A 24,614-nucleotide genomic window follows, 5' to 3' on the forward strand; every position below is an offset into this window, starting at 1 on the left:
TTTGTTCCCTAAGACTGCTAAATGGTAATATTGCTGACGAATGGTAAATAATATTCACTATTTATTTCAGGATTATTCCGTTTCGTAAACTGACATACGACCAGGAGAGCGGTCTGCTGACCACATGCCCCCCATGCCCGCATCAAGTGACGCCTATTGATGAGGATGACACGGCGGTCGGTTAGTACCGTTGGGCCTTCATAACTGTTCTGGCAGAGTTTAGATTACTTTTGTTAGTATTTATTACGTCTTTGGTTTCCTGAAGGCAATGTTGCTGAACTATATGGCCAAACTGTCAATCGATCATTGCTTAAGCCATTCGAAAGGTGTTATAATCAGTATGCATCACAATGAAGTGACTCGTTACGAAGGGTTGAGAATTTATACCTATGGTCATGAATGCAATACGTGTAAACGTAGATATGTGTTAAAGTAAATATTTATTGACTGAATGTGGGAAAAAATGGGACCAACCGAAATGTAAAATTTACCTAGACACTTTGAATTTTTTAGATTCAATATACTCAATGATAACTATAACTTAAAATAAATTCAGCTGAGTTCGTATGTACTTGATTAACAGTTCTTTGGACTTCACTTCGTGAGTCACGATCGCAGTAGCGGGGAAGTACGTGATAAACTTTGGAACGAGGAATACTGCCCTCCATTACAGAGTTGTGACACATCGTCAGTGAGTCAGCTGCCGGCAACTCAGCAGTGAGTGCTGAGAGTAAAGCTTATTCGGTTGTCAGTTGCCCTGCAGTGCGTACGTCATCGCAGCGAAGGAGTTCTCAGCTAAAATGAAAGCCTTCAATTGGATCGTCGCCTTTCTTCTTGTCAACAGTAAGTCTCTTTACAACATTACAACTTTAACTTTTTATTCCGGTTTGTGTGCGGCTGGTCCCGGCGGATGTTCGAGTCCTCCCTCGGCCATGGGTGTGTGTGTTGTCCTTAGGATAACAGTATTTAAGATTAGGGACTGATGACCTTAGCAGTTAAGTCCTATAAGATTTCACACACATTTGAACATTCCCGTTTGATGATGTATGTTACAAAGTGTTTGAATTCTGATACGGATACTGGTCCTCGCTCAATTGGCTAAACCTGAGATTCTTCATTTAGCGAGGCTCGAACAGATTTCCTTCCACATTAATATCTACAGTAGTAGTCTAACACAGATAACCTTGACATCGATGGTATGTTAAATTGCGTAACTTATTCGTAGCTTGCAGATATGATGAGGAATTTGAATTCATTGCCAACCAAATCACCGGAGCATGTCTCTCACTAGATTAATACTGTAAGAAACGATAGTAACTTGTAACCAGGTACATGAGTGCTTTAACTAGAACAACTGTTTACGTACCAACCGTCTCTTTCTGTACACTTGTCTTTCTGGCTTCATAAATGAAATACATTACAAGGTATCCTTTTAATCTGGTTACATTATGTGCCACTATATGTTTCGTTTTTTCCATCCCTATTGGGGTAATGTACCGGCCATCATATTTAGTTGTTGATATTAAATTTGAGACAACAGCTATTCAGTAACGGTGTTTCAGTATAGTCCAGTTTTCATTTCACTGTTGTCATACATTCGATATATTCATGAGACACATAACTTTATCATTCTGCGATGCGATCATTTCCGGAAATTGAGTTCAGAATTTACTTCCTAATCTACAACGAAAAAATTAGATGGGGCACCAAATCGGATTGGGCATGGCTGCGGAAAGGAACATTGTGAGGACTTTTCAAAGAAACTATCCTAGTAGTAGTCTGTAACATTTTGCAAATACCATGGGAACCAGAAAAATGCATGAGCGGACGGGTATATGATTTCAACTTCTCCTCAATACGTTTTCACTGCCACTTGTTTGAATTTATCTTGTATGTACGATACGGTAGTTGCAGGACACGCATGCGAATCTGTCAGGCCTTGCTCTAGACGGAAATAGAATTACACAGCCTGACAAAAAAATGTTAATCAAACAGAAGAGGAGGAGCAAAGGTAATTAATCTTAATGAGTTGAGAGGGTATTTTACTTCAGCGATGTCAAAATTGGGTCAAATTTAGAAAACTTGGCAGTATGAGGCCACATATCGGTAAGATGCTGCACCGTCCCTGGCCTGGATGCGTACACTAATTCGGCTGAGACGAGTTCCATCATCTCCTGAGGCAAGATGGCCCTTAACTGTTGTAACTGGTACTTGATATCGTGGATTTTGGCTCTGAGACGGAGTTGACATATAAGCTGGGTCCCCAAATGTTCCATCGCAGATTGACATAAGGATCTTATTGGCTGCTGGACTACCTCCACATCTTGCAAACTGCTCATAGAGATAGGTGGCAAGTGTAGGCGAGTGTTGAAAAAAGGCACCACGATACCGTGTCATGAGCGGTAACACATTAGAACGCAGGATGCACGTGTCGTACCGTTGCGCCTTCAGAGTTCGTCCAGTCACTACAATTCTAACAGCCTTTACATAAAGCAGTACCTGATGGCTCCCCCACACGATGACGCCAGGAATAACACCCCTGTGCCTCTCAAAAACACTGAAAGATTTAGGTCACCTTCATATTCAAGATCGACATCCGGGGTAGTGCACAGCATGATTCGTCGCTGAATACAGCGAGATGACATTCATCAGCTCTTCATGCTTCCTGGCTAAGGCAACATTTGAAAAGCAGCTGTATGTGTTGTGGTGTTTACAACAGCTCACGCATTAGACAGTAACTCCCTTGTCCAGTTGCTGCTGGTTTACGTGTAATGGTCCGGTATGCAACAGAATGATGCAGGGAGTACATTACTTGCTCTCGGATGGTAGGCACAGATGTGAAGGTGTTCGATGTGCTTGACGTGCAGCGCGGTCTTGTTTCATTGTACTGGTCAGACGTCGTCAACCACAAACATGAAAAGTATGCGTGCCATCCCGTTACCATGCAGTCCAACATTTAGCCACTGCCACATCCGAAAACCCCACGAACCTGGATGTGGCATGTCGGTCAAATGAGGGCTCAAGATGTGACTACTTTTAAACTCGGTCATGTGCTGATAATGCCGCATCAATGGCTACGCGGCACCTCCGTGTGCTTCACAGTGATCATTCAACGTCTGAGGCTGTTAATGCCCTTGTATACCCTACCTATACAAGTGCTGCACATGTTTACATGGTGAAATCTCGACTAAATTACGATATTCTTACGAGTAATAGTCCCGATAAGAAGGGAACTCCTTTATCTGACGATAATATTCGCTATTGCCGGTAATCCTGTTGGCTGTCACTATACTTCAGTCAGAACTGGTCCTCTTTTTCTACTCACTCGTCTACTATTTCTACGGGAAGATTGAGTATACTATCGCAGATTTGCAGTATGCTAATCCAACTTACGTACAATTGCTCTGACGACTCATCCTCTATTCATTTACTTTCTGATAAAAACTATACGGGCAACCCGATGTAATATGGAACTGATCACTAGTTATCACGAGAGGCTGACCCGCCAGTACGAAAGGACACATGAGTAATGTGTTTTCAGTGCAGAAGCAGTAACAGTAGAATAAGTCGTTCCGGGTAGCTTAGTGACTTTGAAAATGGACTAGTCGTTGGATATTATCTGAGTAACAAATCCATCAGTCACATTTCAACAGTCCTAAAGCTGCCCAAGTCTACTGCTGATGCTGTGACTGAGGTGGAAACACGAAGAAACAGTCGCAGCTAAATCAAGCTGAGATAGACCGTGTATGACGATGTATAGCTACCGACGAGAATTGTGGATATTGGTTATGAGGATTCGCATGAAATCAGCAGATCGAATAGTTCGTGAGTTCGAAAGTACTGTCAGCAGTCGGTTTAGCGCAATGATTTTGCGCAGAGAGTTAAAAAGAATGGTGTACAGTGGTCGAGGAGCCACTCACAAGAAATCAATTTCTGTATGAATACCTGTTCTTTCGGACATGTCCGAAAGAACAGACACGATCGGTGACCATGAAGCTCTCTTAGAATGAAATTATGAAAAAAACGAAACCCTAAGCTGTCGACAGGCGTTGATATACATCAACGGGGACACTTAAAAATGTGTGCCTAAACTAGAACTCGAGATCTCCTGCATACATGGCAGACGCTCTATCCATCTGAGCCACCGAAGGCACAGATGATAGTGCGACTGCAGGGATTTATTCCTTGCACGCTTCCCGTGAGACCGACATTCTCAACTTAATGTCCATACGCTACACTCGTAGTGACCGTTCCCATTACCCTCATTACTCGCGGCAGACAATCTTACCGAGTCCCGTAAGAGTTCTGTCAAGGCGTGTGCATCCACCACAGAAGAAGGAGGTTAATGGCCGGTTAGCCTTAATTTATGAAGATGGTATATGTTCTTTCGAACATGCCCAAAAGAACATATCTTTATATAGTTAAGGCTAACTGGCCATTAACCTTCTTCTTCTGTGCTGGATGCACACGCCTAGCCCGAACTCTTACGGGACTCGGTAAGATGGTCTGCCTCGAGTAATGAGTGTAATGGGCAGGGGCACTGCGAATGTAGTGTTTAGACGTTAAGTTGGGAATGTGGGTCTCACGGGGAGCGTGCAAGGGATAAATTCCTGCAGTCGCACTATCCTCTGTGCCTTCGGTGGCTCAGATGGATAGAGCGTCTGCCATGTAAGCAGGTGATCCCGGGTTCTAGTTCCGGTCGAGGCACACATTTTCAACTGTTCCCGTTGATGTATATTATGCAAAGAATAAATCACTGCTGTCGCACTGTCCTCTGTGCCCTCGATTTCTCAGACAGATAGAGCGTCTGCCACGTAAACTGGATATCTCTGGTTAGAGTCCCAGTCGAGGCACACATTTTCAACTGTCACAGTTGATGTACATCAACGCCTGTCGACAGCTTTTTGTCTCGATTTAATTATCATTTCACACATATCTGTCGTCAGAGTTAAGCGACGCTTGAAGTGGTGTTATGTGCGATACCGCTGGACAGTGGACTGCTGAAACGAATTATCTGAAGTAATAACTGACGATATACTCTATGGCAGTCCGACTGAAGGGTTTGGGTTTGGCTAATGTCCGGAGGACGTTGCCATCCATCATGAATAGTGCCAACAGTGAGGTAAAAACGAGGTGGTGTGGTGGTGTAGTGCTTTTTTTTATACTATTAGGTTGTGGTCCTCTTTTAGGACTTCAGAAAATTCTGAATGCAGATGCAATTGAATACCACTTACAACGTTATATATTACATAAAGCAGGGGATCAATTTGGGACATTAACTGTTTGTAGCAGCATGAAACTGTAAGCTGTCATAAAGCAGCAGCTGTAGGGGTATTGTTTGTGGACAATGATGTTCCTGAAATAGACTGGCTTGTTAAAAAACACATCCTGAACCCAATGGAATACTTTTGGTATGAGTTATAATGTCGACTTTGCTCCAGAGACCAGTGTGCCGTATAGCCGTGTTCTCTGGTTTCGTGTCTTCAGAATGAATGGACTGCCAATCCCCCACACACACTTGGTGGTTGTTCCTTAGCTTTTTGTAATGTTATTTCGTTCCGAGTCCAGGTTTGATGTGACACTGATGTAATTCCGAAATACTCAGCCTATGAAAATGTGCACCTGTGTTGACTCGTTACTAAACGGTTCCGAGATGACTAACAGGAAACCAAGGAAGTACTGCTGTTGGGCAATTAGTCATTAGCAATTCTCTGAATCACTTGCTTATCTCAAGAAGTTCATACCCAAAGGTCACTTCCTTTAGCAAACACGTTTACTAACTTGTATTATATGGGCTTCCTGTGGGTCCTGCCGAAATACTTCTGAGCATTTTTCAGAGATACTAGCTGAGTGTTTCAGTACAAGCGACCTACGGGCTCCACACGTTCGTTATGCAATAACCAAATTTTCTTATGTATCTTTTACTCCATCTGTCCATTTACCTGCACAAGCCAAAATGTACTCGTTACATTCACTGTTTACAAGGGTCTAATACCTCTCTCTCCTCATCGTCCGTAGCCACGACCTTCGGTTTACGCTCTCGTGACATTTTTGAACTACAGAACCCTATTCACATCACTTAGAAACATCAGGTTTATAAGCACTAACATTTGTTTACAGAGGAGACTGTACACAGAAATAAACGAACCCGTTACATAAAAAATAAAAGCTCTTTCTAAATTGTAGCCAGAGTTTTATAATATTCTGCTAGTGTTCTTCACAGTAATAGTGCACGACTACAACACAGAAGATAATGAATAATATAGTTGAGCTCTGTAGCGTCACATCTCTAACATGTCTTAGAACTCAACCAGTCCAATAATTGAGCATGTTAGCTACGTGGGGTTATGTTAAAGTACCCACTGAGGGCAAAACATTAGCGAAGGTAGCTCAGTCCTATCCTACAAGTTGTTTATAATGTGTCACATATCTAAGTTTGCCATATGCTGGACTGTGTTGGTCTTGTGTAGTTAAGTGATGTGTTTGTGACGTTATGGAATGCTATTGGAGTGAAGGAAGAAGATAAGATCTTGTGCTTGCACATACTTTACTACTTTCTCAAGGCACCTAAGATGCAGCTGCACTTAACGTCAAACAATCCTAAAAATATCTGATTTCCTCAACCCATACGTCACTAAAGGTTTGTATAAAAAAATTTTTTTGAGAATACTGACGAGCAATATGATGATCAGGAGTTGTGTGTCAGTGTAACTGTTCCTCTTGCCTAGAAAATACAGTTGGTGAAACTATCTTCAGTGATCAAATTGTAGCAATCTAATCTCGTTCTGACTGTCACCGTGTTACATTGCTACGTAACTTTCCTACTGGTGATGGTATAGTTAATTTTATAACTCGACCTGGTGTGAAGATTACCGTCGCTTGTCATGTCCAACAGCTCCTGCAAGCTACCCTCTGTAGTAATTGTTTAACAAGTTCGTGTGGTCAGCGAAATTACTGGCCCCTGCGAATTATTGCCGAGTATTAATGATTTGTAGCGGGAGGGTTGAAACAACCGGTAAAGATTTGAACGCAACGGATAACACAATATTTTTTTAGAACAACTGCAGAAGGCACCTATGCAGGGCTTAATAGGGAGCATAGAGCCATTATTTCCTTTCATAACCAAGCATTCAACTGTGGTACTGACTTTGATCTATTCTGTATGATGAAGGGAGGAAATAATTGATGTTTATTCAATACCGATGGCATTTCAATAACTAGCCGAGTGTCTGTAGGAATATACATCGTCACAACTGCTCTTAGCCGGCCGACGTGCCGTGCGGTTAAAGGCGCTGCAGTCTGGAACCGCAAGACCGCTACGATCGCAGGTTCGAATCCTGCCTCGGGCATGGCTGTTTGTGATGTCCTTAGGTTAGTTAGGTTTAACTAGTTCTAAGTTCTAGGGGACTAATGACCTCAGCAGTTGAGTCCCATAGTGCTCAGAGCCATTTGAACCATTTGAACAACTGCTCTTTCTAGTTAACATGATTCACTTTCGCGAAGTTATATTGAAAGGGCGAGGGGACAACGGACCTGGCTTCAATGTAATTGTATGCAGGCACACAATTATACCTAAACCCATACTTATTACAATCAATTACTTTAGGCCACGTAGAAAAAGCTCAGCAAAGACACCACAAGCGAACTCGGTCAGGGCAGACGAGTATTCGCCTAAATATTTCAATATTCTTTAAAACGTACGCTGAAGAAAGGGTAGCAAGAGGAGCACTTTACTATGACTGCCAATTTTGGTTTAATCTTGCTTTCAGAAACAACACCACATTACTGAGCTGGTAGGAAGAACATTTACTATCATATGGCAGGAAAAGTTTTCAAGTCTTTTTTCCATCAATGGGCATTAAAATCTGAACTTTCCTAGATAAAAGAGTTTAAACCGTGTTTTTTACCTAACGCACTTCGTTATAGGCGAATCAAATAGTTACGAGGGGCACAAGAAACATTAAATATCACATCAATACTATTCCACACATGTGGCCAAGTAGCGGAAGCCAACGGAAATGCCAAAAATACGGACACGCAAGATTATTCCTTCTCTGTCTTACACTCACCCACTACCATATGATTATTCACTCGACTACTACACGTTTTCAGACCGAAACTGCAGTTTACCAATGTGGCGGTTGCTCCAATTGACCACGTGGCGGGAAAGCAAGTACACAAAGAAAACATATGACAAATAAATAAAAAAATCCCCTAAAATATTACTGTAAGAGAAAAACCACATTAAAATACATTAAATTAGAGAACGCCTGTTAAGCACAGAGCAATAATACGACCGTGAGCTTAAGGCCCATGGTGATTGGCCTGACCACAGCACCAACGCAAGGTTCTAGTGAAATTTAACTAAATTATGAAAATAAAGTCCCTTATCGGGGTTTCGTGGTAATATCACACCTAATTGCAACATCTGGACCATATTGACAAGCAGGTTTGAGACACTCTAATACCTTTGTTAACATTACGAAAATCGATAGCTGCACCTCCACGTCTGTCCAGCGTCGCTACCCAAGACCGAGTGGGCTTGCAGACACCTCGCCTAACCGTTGTTCGTTCAAAATGTTGTGGAGGGGACGGTTCGCCAACCTAACAAAGCCAACACTCGTGCTTTATGCAACCTGCCTGACCTGACGTGCACATTATCTTTGTCAAACTTGGTCGTGTTTTGGGGGTTGGTACTAGCCTACCACAGAACCACAGCTTTCTGCTACTTCACATAATATGTCATTCATACAGTCCAAGGTCGCACAAGGGAAAGGATGCAAGGAAACGTGGCACACACGAAATAAAAAATCAATGAATAAATAAATAAACTCCGCTTGATCCATTCTCTACTGCTTGTTACCCACCGATTTACTTCTGCAGAGTAAAAACACTCTCGCTATAATTCTCCTGTATCGGAATTTATTGAGAAAAATATGGAACTGGACAACAAGTTCCGTTTCAACATCGTCAGACTATTTAGCAACCAAGATGACGAAAGCATGTTGACTCACAGCAATCTTACAACAAATTTCCAATCTTAAAGAAGGTCAGCACAAACGAATCGCAGGAAACGTTACAACATTTTCATAAGAGCAGTGTTGTTCGCAGTACGTACCAATGTCAAGGCAGACCACTGAAAGTTATAAGAAACATCCAAATAAAATTTAATTTACCCATTGAGATATATTAGTATATTTATTCCAAGAAACACATACCTTGGTTGGAAAATTACAGAGAAGATTATTGATTGTTCCTTTGATATACCGGTACTGCGTTTTTCATCCAAAAACCTTTCCAAAAGATCTCTAGGCACCAGATTTCGTAAGTAAAGGGTCTACAGTTTCCATTACTGCTAGAGGGACAATGCATTCATACTTAAACTCTTTCTGTTTCCCTTTAGCATCCTCATTTATATATATGCAACACGTCTCAACAGGAGGACACAAGCAGTGACCTAGTAACCGTCAGTAGAAATTGTGTGAAAATCCATAGCCCACACTACTCTCATCATATTGTGCAAATCATTGCAGTTGTTACGTCATTCCTACTGTACTGAATTTTTCGTAATTACAACACGCATTTTTTTGGGTTGTACCCAAACATACGTCTTTAAAATCAGTAATATATTTGCTGTACAAATCTATTACCTTTGTATACACTCATGTTAAAAAATTCTTCGGGTTCATTACTCTTCAGGAAGTAAATCCAAATGTCTCTTTGTTACGCGTACCAAAACCACGGAAATTATGGTTATTTACAAAACACTTCGCAGCAGTCTCAGAAACAAGATCGGAGAACAAATAGGCCTTTCGCTACAAAGCATGGAAAACCATATACACCCTTCTAGAGCAGATAGTTATCAAAATATTACCTGCCAGAGCAGTCAGTGAAATTCGTGAGAAGGCAAACTGTAAATGTATAAGACAAAGATGATAAAAACAAACGTAAATCGTTGACTCTAATATATATATATATATATATATATATATATATATATATATATATATATATATATATATATAAATTTTTGTTATTTCAAAAGTGTTAATACATTAATTCCAAAGTGAGACAAAATATTCAATGCCTTCATGGAAAAATGTTTTCGGTGGCCTACCCATGCATGACTGTACCCATGCGTGCACTCCTTCGTCCGAAGCATGTCGACGGCTACGACTGTCATTTTTCACGCACCAAAAATATGAAAATTGCATGAGGGGAAATGGGGACTGTGTGGAGGAAACAGCCATGGCATCACGTAGCCGGGTTCACAGTTTTCTTATGTGCCTTTTCTTTTACTGCACCTTATATATCTTAATTATCATGAGAGTCCTTAGATTTCAATGAAATTAAGATTAAAGCTATTTTTTCATTAACTGCTCTGAGGTCACTTAAAATACTCGAAAGTCATATGGATACGTTATAACACTAGCCTGCCGTTACTCAAGCTAATGTGACCCACTGAGAGGATTTTGAAATTTTGACCGCATGTGTGTCTAACAGATAAAGGTATCGGACTGTAATTTTAAATATATTGCAGTTAACAGAAAAACGAAACAAGCTCTAAATTTGGGGTTAGTGAAAGTAGTAAAATACATATGTGAATGAAAAACGCATGATCATTAGCCTAATTAGGCTCATTAATTTGGAAATATAAGTTTATTGAAGTTAATTTCATTAATATTCCGTTTGAATAGAACACAGGATACAACGGACACAGGGCACTCTGAGTTGTGGGTAGCAGTAGTTACCAATAATGCACATACAAGTAATAATAGAAAGCAAACTCGTACCAAACTCACACTAATAACAGCTATACTCTATTGTTGTTACTCTGATCAGTACTGAAATGTTAGTTGGTTGGTTGGTTGTTTGGGGGAAGAGACCAAACAGCGAGGTTATCGGTCTCATAGGGTTAGGGAAGGATGGGGAAGGAAGTCGGCCGTGCCCTTTCAAAGGAACCATCCCGGCATTTGCCTGGAGCGATTTAGGGAAATCACGGAAAACCTAAATGAGGATGGCCGGACGCGGGATTGAACCGTCGTCCTTCCGAATGCGAGTCCAGTGTGCTAACCACTGCGCCACCTCGCTCGGTTGAAATGTTAGTGCCAGAAGTACAGAACTAAAATTGGCCAGGAGGGGCTTCTGACTTAACATACCTATAAATACCACAATTAAAATAAATTATAACACGATCACACCGTTTATACTTCCATTTACAGAAATATATCAGATATCCTTAGTAGTAATAATAGTCCATTTATCTTTTGAATATGTGAAGAACATGATGGGGATCCCTGAACTAGTACGGTGTGACTAGTCAAGCTCTAAGACTAATCCAGTAGCAAAGAATAATGTCAACAAAATTAACTCTCAGCTTCACTTTGAATAGTTTATATTTTTACTTTTTGACTTCATCGTTCATGACGATAATCAAGTCGAATTATATTTCAAATAAGTTTAACTTATGTACTGTTTTCATTATCTGTGAAGTAGGTATTTTAGACAGAACATTTACACAGTCTGGCACTGAATTTTTGCAAAACAATACGTTGCAATAAATTGAGGGCTCTTTAGCAGAATTATAACTAACTTCTACTTTTGTTAATACTTGCACATTTGACAAACTTGACTAAATCACTAGTTCATTTGAAAGATGATACTCGGTTTTATAAACTCTTTGGAGAAGACCCTGCATAGGTTCATGATCAGAATGGAAGATATGGTTGTAAACACAGGCTTATAGCACTGGGATTATTATTAAAATCACTCACAGAAATTAACTGGTCCATGCTCTGATACATACCTTTATGTATGAAGTTTGTGGAGCTGTGGCGTAGTAGTAGTGTCAAACGACATGGCCTCTAACTGTACTCACGGTGCCCTAAGTGTAAACAACTTTCCAATAACATTGTTTTTATTTTAAATATACAAATATTATAAAATGTAATTATTTTAAGTATCATTTAGCTTTTTCCATACGTACCTGACAGACTTTAAATGTCCTGTCACGAATCAATGACATTAACTAACACAGAATAAACACATCATAAATACAGACACAATGTTACATAATATAAACATACTTCTAATCGATATAAGTGTTACAATTTTTAGTTCAGCGCTTCATGGCAGATTTAAAATTTCTCCGAGGACCTTCTTCTCATTTGTAAATATGATGCCATATAAAGTCACTGTTTTACACAGTGGGTACTACATGACCTACGTGTCTTATGACTTCCAACATGACACCGTAGGAGTACGATAGAAATACGTGTAGAAACTTTTTGAGTGATAGGTATAAAATTACGACGAGAAATGTTTGCTTTACTAACTAGATGTAAAAACGTACCGAAGAAACAGTACTACAGATTTTACTTTGTTCGTACAATACAATGACCACTAGACCCGTTCAGCAGTAATGGTGAATGACAAAATATATTACAAAGTCCTACACCTGTTACCTGCATAGAGTTATAGGTGATTTCTTTGGCATTAAGTGACTTTCCACTTAACTAACACGTTTGATTTTCACTAGGTAAGTATAAAATCGGAGAAATATCAGGTAAAGCCACATTACTTTTTACAAATGTAGTTCTATTAAATCGCGGTATTATGGCAGTGCTATAAATGGCTGAATAGCATTCTTTTGTTTTGTTTCCAGCACTCCGAGGTGCAGAACAGCTCCCTATCGTTGACGATACTGCTCCATATTTTGATGACTTCCCAGGTGGCGAGTCCACAGATGCAGTTCCGTTGTGAGTATCCTCATGGTAACACTCATCGCTGGCGCAGTTCTGATTACGTTCGAGCAAGTCCTGCATTCAAAGTGCCGTCATATGTTCTATGAGAGAATGTAGCCATGGGTACAGGCGAGGTACTGGGATATTCTTTTGAGTTCCTAGATGGTATGATTCACTTTCAACAGCACATGTTAACGAAAACACATTTATCTGTTTCAGCGATTTGGTAGAATCTGTGCAAGTAGTAGGAAGTAAACGAGTTTGTCCAACGATTAAGAACAATATTCGATGTCATATAACTCCTCAACCATGTACAGCAATTATAAAATGAATTAGGTACCCATGTGTGGTATCGTATCGCACAACATTTTGCTCTGCGCAAAAAATCGCAGTGTCGATCTACATATACATGGTGTCCTAAAAACGTTGCGACAGATTTCGAATGGCTGTAGAGAGTGGTTTGAGGAACAAATTGATGATGGGCACTTGTGTCAGGAAAGTCATTCTACGACGCTACAGAGCGTCGAAGTTAAAGGTGCCGGCGCCTGCCACTAGACCTGCCTTCGCCAGCAAACGTGACTTTGTACGCTGACGGAGCATTGTCGGAATGTCTCGCAATTTTGTTTGCCATTCAGTTATCGCGGGTCATTGTCACTATGACCTGTGGAGAAGATGGAGCTAGCTACTGCGAAGACAGGACGTATTTCCTGTGAATGCGATTGTCTTCTGTCTTGGTAGATGACAGTTTCGGACAGTGATATTCATCTGAACTTTATTTCCGCACAGTATACCGAAAAACATTTGAGACTTTAGAGGGTTTTAGGAGAAAAATATACTACCGATGGAAACCCGTGTCCAAAACCGTTATTGTTGTATTCTCCAACAGTTTATTGAACGTAACGTTTTCTACAATACAATAGCTGGCTGTACAATAGATGTAGAAGTCCGTCGATCTACCCGGAGATGTGGGTCTTCTCGGTCGGCTCGTACTTCGATCGGAGATGCAGTACAGCTGCTTCGGTGATATCTTCTTGGAGACTCTGCTACAGCGGTTGCCATTAGCAGCGGACGAAAACTGGTCTGCCTTCGACCGGCCGGGTCTATATAGTGAGCTGGAGCCAATAGAAACCCGCCGTAGGAATCCGTCGCCGGATATGTCGCGGCGACCTCTGCAAGGAAAGATTCCTATTAATCGACTGGAATCTTCGGCGTGTTTACCTGATGTCTTCGCCAGTTTGGCTGTTGGTTTGTTTCCCTCATAGCGTGGCTGTTATGCGGTGCTGCCTGCCATTTAGGGGAACCCGATGCAGACAGTACAGTTAACTACCAGAACAACATAACATTCCATCAGTAGGAGATAAGGCCATTCTACGCAGCAGCTAGCTATGCCTTGTACACTGGTCATCGTGACAGTCAAAAACCATTGCGAGATGTTCCGCCTACAGTCCGTCAGCGTACATGGCGTCTGCTGCCGAACGGGAGGCCTAGTAGCGGGTTCCGGTGCATGTAACTTCGATGCCCTGTAGTGCCGTTGGACGACGTTCCCGGATACGGGTTCCTGAGGTCGATTTGTTCCTCAAAACAGCCTCTGCTACCCGTCGAAGTCTGTCGCAATATTTCTTGGATATCATTACTCTGCAAACGACTGTGAAGTGCGTGGCAGATGGTACGTCCCACTGTATCAGTTATTAAGACTTCCTCTCATTCTATTCACGTATGGGAATCATGATTACTTAAACGATTCTTTACGTTGGGTAATTGGTCTATTCTTGTCTTTACAACGAATATTGGAGATATACGTAGGAACCTGTAATATGTTTCTAAATTAACTACCTAAAGTTGGTTCTAGAAATTTTATGAATTGTTTTCCGCAGTTCTAAACGGAATAGAAACGAATAGGAGCTCTTCACAGATGTCTAGAATACATTAGCATAGACTCATTAAGTCATATTCACGATGACCTTTATGATGTGGAACGTGTCAACTGAGCAAGTAGAAAACAATTTATTTGATTACATGCTTGTGTTTACAGGTATTTTACGCATAAATTACTAATTATTGACATTTTCTGTCTATGAAACATCATATTTCCATTGGTGTACCAACAAGGAGTTTCATAGCTCTACATTTCACCCCTACCAGCGCCGAAGTTATAGACTGTGCAAATTGGGCAGATCAGTATTGTTCTTCAAGTGTTGTTGTTATGAATGTCTCTGTAACTCCCAGATTTATGAGGACTCTTGATAAGTTACATAAGTAAATGAAAGTAGAATGAGCTTGTGGGTAATATTCGCAGCTGCTTAAAGGGATGCCAGCAAAAAGAGAATGTTACCTTCAACAGAATTCTGGAGTATGATATAAGGAGGGTCCGCGTTCGATGTTTATTGACATTTGTGGAGTCACTTTTCGCACAGAGAGGCCTAACAGCGACATATTTCAACACATCTTGGAAAAGTCTTGAATTAATTACGCATTCCATAGAAAATAGTACATATTACGTGCCCACAAACACTTATTGTTTTGTAGGTGACCTTGACTACCCAACAGGAAACTTTAATTTTCAGACACATGTTGTAGCGCAGTCTGAAACACTGCGTTGACGAACAACCGCTGAATTCCATTAATAATGAAATCGAAAACTGTGATTATGTTTCTGTATCAGCTGCAGAATATTTCAGAAGGAATAAAAATTTGTGCCAGATCAGACCTCGAGCAGGGATTTAAGACACCAGAGATTTCGGCCGCTCGTGCAGGTGTTAGCCGAAGTAGCTAAGGCTGGTGACAAGCGGGGAATACGGGTTGTAGTCCCAGTCTGGCATCAATTTCCATTTCTTCTGAAATATTCTACAACTGATGCGAAATGACAATTATAATTTGAGACCTGACTCTTTTAGGATCGTAATAATATTCCATATTACAGAGGAGAGATTAGCAGCACTTGTAATTTCACTTAATACCTTCTGTATCGTTCCCTTAATTTGTATTTGCTTTCTCTTTTTAGCTGTTTCCGCTAGTTATTCAAAAGTAATGATCAAAAATCTCTGCTACACAGGAACTGTCTTTCAAGAAAAATTATATCATGTGCCATGGTTTTCTTCCTTGTATCTTTTAACAATATTCCATACAGATCTGATTTTATTGTTTCGTCATTCACTATCAGACAGCAGACACATGCTCGAGCATTATAATAAAACATTTCTCAAAATAATACAGAACTGTTTATAGAGATAATTTCTTTCAGAAACAGTATCAGTTCTTCCTATTTTTTCATTTGCAACATACTATGATACCTGTAGTACTCTGAGGCTTCTATAATGACTTTCCAATATTGCATTTAATTATCTTTCCACGAAAACTACACTCAGAATTGGATACAGATCTATTAAGAAATATTTCCTATTTAAATCTAGCATTGGGTTCATTGCGAACATCTCTCCAGATAATATTTTTTACTTTCTTTAAAATATTCACTTGTTTTCTAATAAATTAGCCCGTTTCTCAATTGCATATGGAGCTATGTTATGTAATGAGATTCACTGCACATCGTTATCTGGTAATCCTCTTACCACTAAAATTCCACGTGTTGTATGAATACATTATCTGTAAGGGTATTATTATCTTCAGCATGTCGACCTGGGAAATTTATGACTAATTTGCAAGTGGCTGTAAGCACCACTAGAGCACTTTCCGTGTCAGATTCCCTCGAGAAATCGACTCTTAAGTCACAACAAATCAATAATACCGTCATTCTGGGTGACAAACATCACAATGAGACATCAAAAACTTTTATCGATTTTTCGCAGTTACGCAGACAAACACAAATACATCATTTCCCAACATTAACTCACAAGAACATATTTCTGTACACTGACCTTTACGTAATTCATTTATTTCCAAATTTATTATTTATATTTCTGTTTTATGAATGTGACAGCTCTTCCTCTACCGATAGTGTATCTACGTAAGTGTACAGCTAATTTATAACTACTTACGTAAAAATTTTCAGTCCATGTCATTATATAGTTTTGAGACGAATGACAACAGTTTCTTTCCAAGTAATAAGACCATCCATACACCGTAACAAATCATTTTTTCTGTTTTTTTATCCCCTTGTATTCTGATGATGCAGACTGATTTTACCTTTCACTCTATTTTTATAGTATTAACTAACAGTATCTATCGATTTAATTCAGATTGTTACTGTCTGTATCATCGCTGATGTTGACCTAACCCTGGTGTCTCACATCTTCCTACAGCAACTACTGGAACAGCACTAATATGATAATCGACATCCGTCTAAAGTAGCATCGTCAGCACCATGTTTACCTCACGTAAGAGTAGAGATAATATGGGACTGATCCGTGAACCACAAAACTTCCACAAAAGCTGTATTTCTGTGCTCAGCAGCAGCTTCGATTTTGTCTCGGTCACCTCTATTATGAATTTTCCGCTTTTAACCAGGTTATATCCAGGTTTCCCAACTATCGGTACTTGATAATCTTTGGAAAAATCCCTACACAATGGTGTAAGCTTTCTGTTACCTGGATGAGATGCAACAAATGTAATGAAATATGAATTTATATTACTATTTTCATAAGTTTCTTGTGTGTAAAATCCGACGTAATATTAGGAAAGTAGGCGCAAGAACAAAATGTACTCTTCGCACAGTTTTAGCTTATTTGAAATGCCAATAACACTTACACTTACGTAATTACACTCATATAATATTTATAACAACAACAAACTCTTAAAACTAGTTCCTAATATCTTATTTATTTAATTACTTACGACAGTGGAATTCACTACGAACTCACGGGCTCAATATTGCCTCTGCTTTGGCGGCCTTCTTTTGGTAACATATCGGTCAGGTAGATGTATTCAGACCTGGAAGTGAGAACTGGAATGTAGATCATCGTCCACTTTCCACTAAGTAGTGACTGCAATGACTGGAAAGCAGTTAGATGTACGGGGTGGCTGTAACGAAGCTTTCACTACTTGTGATGTTCCCTGGGACAAACAAGAGATCGTAGGAGATTGAAACTTCGAGAAACATTTGTCAGGACACGCAGAAGAGAAATAAGGAATAAACCATTGAGAACAACACATTTTAATTTTCACATTATGTGATAACATTTGTAAATAGCTTACCATGAAAACGTTTCAGGTTGCAAACGGTTCTCAGTGTTATGACAATCTGCATCCACGACAGCACAGAACAGCACTACAGATACCATTTCATAACTTTTCGCAGCACTTTTCGAACGGTGGAACATATGATGTGAAACTCTCAGAACAACGCTCGTGCACTGCTTGTATATCGCACATTGCGCACTGCATTCTTAGTCATGGCAACAGGAACGCCTTCGACAGTTTGTTGCGCAATTGGCCATCGACCTCTCCCAAGAACAATTCTGAAAAGGCCACATAGTTCCCACTTCTAAATCATGTTCTTCAACCCCGGTGCGGAGAGCGGACTCCCCGGTTTTCCTTCAATAGTTCGACACTTGTGAAGAGCAGCAGCACTGTTACTGTTGTTTTGATAAAACAGCCTTACAAGCAAAGCCCAGGTCAGCTTGTCCACACCCATGTTCACTGTCTGCAAATGTAACACACACTGATGCTTGTGTTTCAAACTTACACTGCCGCATCGGTAAAGACGCCAGAGGGCAACACGTGACACTAACACTACTAACAACACAAATGCTGCAGAGCACAGTCTGAACATAATTCCTATAAAGTTTGGTATCCACACAGTATATGGTTTTCTGTTCACACTGACCCAAGAAGTGGAAGTTTAATCATAACTCTATCCATCTGTATACTATAAATATGATGCCTACTCACTGTCACATTGATGGCAAATATTAATATAATTATCTGCTTATCATTCAGAAATGTAATCACATCAGATGAAACCACTGCAAGAAAAACACTGGAAGCGAAGTACAATGAACCTGTCGATGGTTCAGATGTTTTGCAGAAGAGTGACTGTGCCCTGCCACCACCAGGATGCAAGTCAACTGGTTCTACATCTGAAGAGGTTGAGTTTCTCCAGATTACTACTCAGAAACCATCGAAGATTACCTCTCCGTCTGTTGAAACTGATGGTACAACTTATTAGCATGTACATACATACATACTAATTGGTTCCTTTTTCCTAGGAACTGCTTTTGTATATGTTGCGGCCATATCAATAATGTACTTGATTTTTATTTAAAGGATAAGTGTTATGGTGCAGATATTGATAATGAACTATAAATCCCAGCAGTCTCTCAACATTTGCGTGAAATATATCGTACTGAGTACGTATAAACACACACCACATTCTACTTTGGATTTATGGACAGAATGTACACAGTTGGGAAAATGAGATTGACAGTTATCGACACGAATAAATATTAATCCATTAAATATACTGATGATTAATTCCAGTTGACGATTCTGCAGTCAGTTTGGTGGCTCTAGAACTTCATAACAATTGTAGCAAGCCACTGTTACTTAGGTTTCACACATTTGCTCTGTTTTTATAAGCACAAATACAATCATAATGTACGTATTTGATGACTTTAAATAAAAACTGTATGGTGAAAGAGAGAGAAAATGTGTTTTACTTTGTACCTTATTAATCTCAGTTTGCTCAAAAAGTATCATTTCTCCCTCGGTGTTTTCCTTGATAATAACACATCCCCTTTATCAATCATGTTTTCGTTTTGCATATTTTATTCAGTTGAAAGATTTCTTGATGCCTTCAGCTCCCATTCTGTTTATATCGTGTACGATTGTACAGTTTAGGCCTTGAGCCATTTTAAACTATTTTATGGATGATTTTTAGTAATAAATTATGTCATGGGTGTCGTTGCTCCTGGAACCACAGGAGCAACCACATACATGACCTAATTTACTACTAAAAAAATCAGCTATAAAATACCTGACAATGGCCTCAGGCCGAAATTGTGTAATAGTACATGAAATAAAGAGAATGGCAACTGAAGGCATCAAGAAATTTTTCAAAAACTTCATTGCAACTGCGGATCCTATCGCACTGAAAATGATTTTACTTTCTTTGCACTGGACACATGTATGAATGTAAAATATTTAGGAACATATCAAACATTAACAAAATATAATGATAAATTAAATAGTAAATTATGAAATGGAAATTTTAGTTAAATAATTATTGATAATAAACAACACCACGAAAATATTCTTTTTTATACGAACCTTAATAATTAGCAGGAAAACGTAGGATTTCAGCCTTTGTCGATCAGTGTGAACCGTTCAATCATATACCTCCACTATTTATCAGCAGTTATCTTCAAACCTTAGTTACTGATGAGCAACGACAGGAATACTGCCAGTTTTACGATAGTAGAAATAGAGATAGTTAGAAGGCAATCATAATGTACAGGGATAGTAGTGGCAGAATACAGGAGTGTATGACAAAAACTATTGCTGGTGTTACCTGTAGAACATTCTGTAGTGTTCTGTTCATAAAACGTGGTACTCAGACAACTGTGTCACAGTGAATGCATTCATTAGAGTTCTTTGGAATTATCTTGTCTCAAAACACAGTGAAAACCCTGTGTATAATACAAGGACCAAAAGTAGGCTCTGTAATGACTTCTAAGTATGACATTAGCACGAAAAGAAGTCAGATACGCCTGTATATAACATGTGCATACTGTGAGATTATAGTTTTATTGAATCATTTGTCACGGTCGTCGGCGATCCAATAGGGCTCAGGAGTTTGCACCCTCAGTGTTGAGTCTACAGTCATTAATTGAACTGAGCTTTATGGCAAACAGCGTTGGCAGCAATCATTTTTCAGCACTAACACGCCACACTGGCGAGTGTCCCACAGCTCCAGCCACTTAAACGTGGTCGCTTTGTGGGACTGCAGCAATCCGGATAGATGTATCGACCGACTGTTGCAAATGTCTGTCACAGTCTATCAGTGGTGTGTTGCTACTTTCAACAGTGGGCTCTGAAATATTCCCATACCTGTAGACCTTATTCTGGATGTCTGTGTTTCACAGACGCACTTTTAGATCCGTGTGTTGTGCGAGCGAGAGCGGCAGTGGCCATCCCAACATTTTCCAGGTACGACATCTGGGCACATGTCGCACCTGCTGTGTCACCAGGGACCATTAGGGACCGTCTGCTAGCAGCGGGACCAAGAACATACATGAATAATAGACAGGCTACCACAGACACCACAACACCGCCGATCATGAGTACTCTGGTGTCGTGAGAGTGTTGACGAGAGTAGGATCTGTACGTATGCGTGCAATGGACGTTCACGTGTAGGGAGTAGATCTGTTAAGCTGCTTATTCCAGAGTGCATTCGTCGATGACACATGGGTCCCACCCCAGGATTCATGGTGTGATGTGCGGCGGAGGATCATTTACAGTTCATAATCACATCTGTTGTTTCTATGGGATAAAGTAACCAGTACTCGCTATACAACACAGGTTTTCATCCCCGTGCTACTACCATTTCTTCGACAGGAAGGTAATGTGCTTTTTCTGTAGGATAACGCATATCCAAATACGGCTGTTGAGACTTACATACTCTTCGTCGTGCACGACAACTACCATGGTAAACCAGATCAGCAGATAACTCTCCAATTGAAGATAAGTGGACATGATTATGCGGGAACTTACTCGTTCTCCATGGACGGCAAGAACCACCGCCGAAATACAATAAAAGGCGCAATATGTTTGTGGACAATTTATCGCTGGATGCTATTCTGAAACTTTATGATCGTTAGTATACGACAATACACGCTTGCGTTTTTGATAGAAGAGGTTACGCTGAGACTGTTTTGGAACGCTTTACTGTGTTATGTTAGTTTCGTTTTGTCTTAATTTGCTATCATATATTCCAACAATGATGACCTACCTGACACTTCACTTGAAAAATAAAGTGCCTTAATCTATATTTTCCTGTAGTGTATACTAGCGTTTCAGGGTGAATAAAGAATTTTCTGTTAGGAAGTTCCTTCTACACCACTGTAGAGTATCTTTACGAATATTCTTTAAATTAATGTGTTAGGTTAAGAAACAGCCGCAAATTTTCGAAGCCGGTGTTATAGATAATGGTGGAAGAGAAAAAGTTTCCCATTTGTTACCACTTGATCAAACACAGCCTGGGAGCCGCTAAGATTGGCTTCTTGTCTTTGTAGCATTCGACCAGCCTGCTGAAGGAGCTGTCTCTATCACCATAGTAAATGAGTTTTGTTTGATTACCCAAGTTCCTTAGGCATTGGCGATAAAATGTCTCATTTCTGTTACTCCTATACAAACAATATCTCACTCACCGTATGTGCAAGAGCAGTACGGAACAAACATTAAATGATAAGTTAAGCACGAGTTAATTTGGTAAGAAAGACCTTAAGTCACGCATAAAGCTTCATATCTCATACTATGTGCAACTATAGTACTCGGTTACTCTCGCTGTCAGAGACATCTCTTGGGGAATGTAATTTCACACCCATTTAGCACATATGACGATACTTAGAGGAGTACAGAGCATAGGAAAGGTGAATCAAGGAAGAACCAATTAATCAATTGAACATTAACTACGTAGGAACAACCTCTATAAATCCGAGATATCCAATACGTCACGAACAACCACGAGTTCAGTAAGTAAGTATGTAGTTAATTACATGATCAGCAAGGACTGTGGAATTTGGTGCTTTGAATGTTAATGAAAGAAATCGTGCCGGATATGTTTACCGTGCATATAGGGATTAGTAGTACTGAATGTAATTATTATCACGTAATTAAAGAGAGATGCTACGAAAAGTTAGTGGAAGGACAGTCACTCCGCAAAGAAAAGCAGTTTCATTCCAATAAAATCGACGTACTGAGAATTATACGCATGCAACAGTGTTTGTTAGACTTAATGAGTTGCACGGCCTCTAATAGAAACGACCTTTTTCTGTAAAGCCCAAGAACGATATCACATGGTGGACAGTGCCTCACACAGGATGGGCTCAAACTACAGGGCATGTCGCACACAAACTGGAAACCAACAGGACTTTCTTGAATATAAAGAAGAAAGATTGCCGAAAGTGATCAGATAAAAAAATAGTACCGGATTTTGGGACTGAAAAGGGATAGTACAGTAAACCATTTAGGTTCGGTGCAGACAGGTGGAGCGCAATCACAGTGATACAGAAAAGCGAAGAGACTCTATATTTGTAGAACTCTGTGAGACGCACCCACATGCCTTGCTCATACTGCGGCATCAAGCAGTCAGACCTGCAAGATGAGTGATCTGCCAAGCGAGTGGATTCATTCTTATTTATCTAGTAACATGAGCTCTAGTACTCACAACTAAGTTACAAACTATTCTCCTGTTTGAATATTACGCAACGGAAACGGATAACGCACATCTGACTATTAGTAACTTACACAACTCTGACTGTTCACTACGCACTGGCAATACCACATATTCTTTCTTACCCAACGGCTTTGACCAACACGTGGCCATCGCACTGAATATGAATGGCGCACACATTACAAATTCTGGATATCATGACAACATACTATTCGAAGGAAGAGGCCACCAATCCTTTTCTTTTCACTATCTTTTTTATTCCGATAAATTCTATAAACTAAACACACCATTACATTTTCTACAACAATTACACATGAGAAACTCCGCCCAGTGGGCATGGCTTTACATTGGGGATTCTCTGTCTTATGGTCTTGTAATTATCTAACACTACAGTGCACTTTCTGGATAGCATGGTGGATCTTTTGCTATATCTCACACATCGACTCTCACACCCATCATCACGAAAATTTCCTCCAGACCGAGCGGTACAAAAAGGAACATGCATAACCCACTGCCTCTGAACCTATCTTACTACTCTCCCATGCAAACCACACATACTTAAATATCATGAAATACACCACACTGGCAACATGGAATACAACACGAGGAATATTCACAACCTTATAGTCACATCACTTTCAGCTTTCGCACTTCAATTAGTATCCATCCCAGTTTCGCACGACACTGCCCCTCTTCGTAACTTTTCTTTCCTACTATGAACTCTGGAGGATATATGCACGTCTTCCTGTGCAATGAAAGCTTAGTGGCGTTGCTGGATAGACGGCTGACTCACCTTGCTTCACTCTCAGAGTGTTGTAGTTTGAATCAAGCGCCACACGGAAACATAACACGCAAAGTAATACACTCCTGGAAATGGAAAAAAGAACACATTGACACCGGTGTGTCAGACCCACCATACTTGCTCCGGACACTGCGAGAGGGCTGTACAAGCAATGATCACACGCACGGCACAGCGGACACACCAGGAACCGCGGTGTTGGCCGTCGAATGGCGCTAGCTGCGCAGCATTTGTGCACCGCCGCCGTCAGTGTCAGCCAGTTTGCCGTGGCACACGGAGCTCCATCGCAGTCTTTAACACTGGTAGCATGCCGCGACAGCGTGGACGTGAACCGTATGTGCAGTTGACGGACTTTGAGCGAGGGCGTATAGTGGGCATGCGGGAGGCCGGGTGGACGTACCGCCGAATTGCTCAACACGTGGGGCGTGAGGTCTCCACAGTACATCGATGTTGTCGCCAGTGGTCGGCGGAAGGTTCACGTGCCCGTCGACCTGGGACCGGACCGCAGCGACGCACGGATGCACGCCAAGACCGTAGGATCCTACGCAGTGCCGTAGGGGACCGCACCGCCACTTCCCAGCAAATTAGGGACACTGTTGCTCCTGGGGTATCTGCGAGGACCATTCGCAACCGTCTCCATGAAGCTGGGCTACGGTCCCGCTCACCGTTAGGCCGTCTTCCGCTCACGCCCCAACATCGTGCAGCCCGCCCCCAGTGGTGTCGCGAC

General features: G+C 40.7%; 1 protein-coding gene across 2 annotated transcripts; it reads left to right on the forward strand.

The window, feature by feature from the left end:
* The first annotated feature begins 712 nt into the window (after window positions 1–712).
* LOC126248454 (uncharacterized) lies at window positions 713–19,255 on the forward strand. 2 transcript variants are annotated; one of them, XR_007545490.1, is made up of 3 exons: window positions 713–843; window positions 12,665–12,758; window positions 18,713–19,255. XR_007545490.1 is itself a non-coding variant. In XM_049949447.1 (3 exons), the coding sequence occupies exons 1-3, from the start codon at window positions 801–803 to the stop codon at window positions 18,862–18,864; spliced, it is 366 nt and encodes a 121-aa protein (XP_049805404.1). In that variant the 5' UTR covers window positions 713–800; the 3' UTR covers window positions 18,865–19,255. The 2 variants fall into 2 exon arrangements, 1 of the variants encoding a protein (XP_049805404.1); XM_049949447.1 differs by having other exon boundaries at window positions 18,636–19,255.
* The last annotated feature ends 5,359 nt before the right edge of the window (window positions 19,256–24,614 follow it).

This window comes from Schistocerca nitens, chromosome 3, assembly GCF_023898315.1.
Source record: "Schistocerca nitens isolate TAMUIC-IGC-003100 chromosome 3, iqSchNite1.1, whole genome shotgun sequence".
NCBI classification, from domain to species: domain Eukaryota; kingdom Metazoa; phylum Arthropoda; class Insecta; order Orthoptera; family Acrididae; genus Schistocerca; species Schistocerca nitens.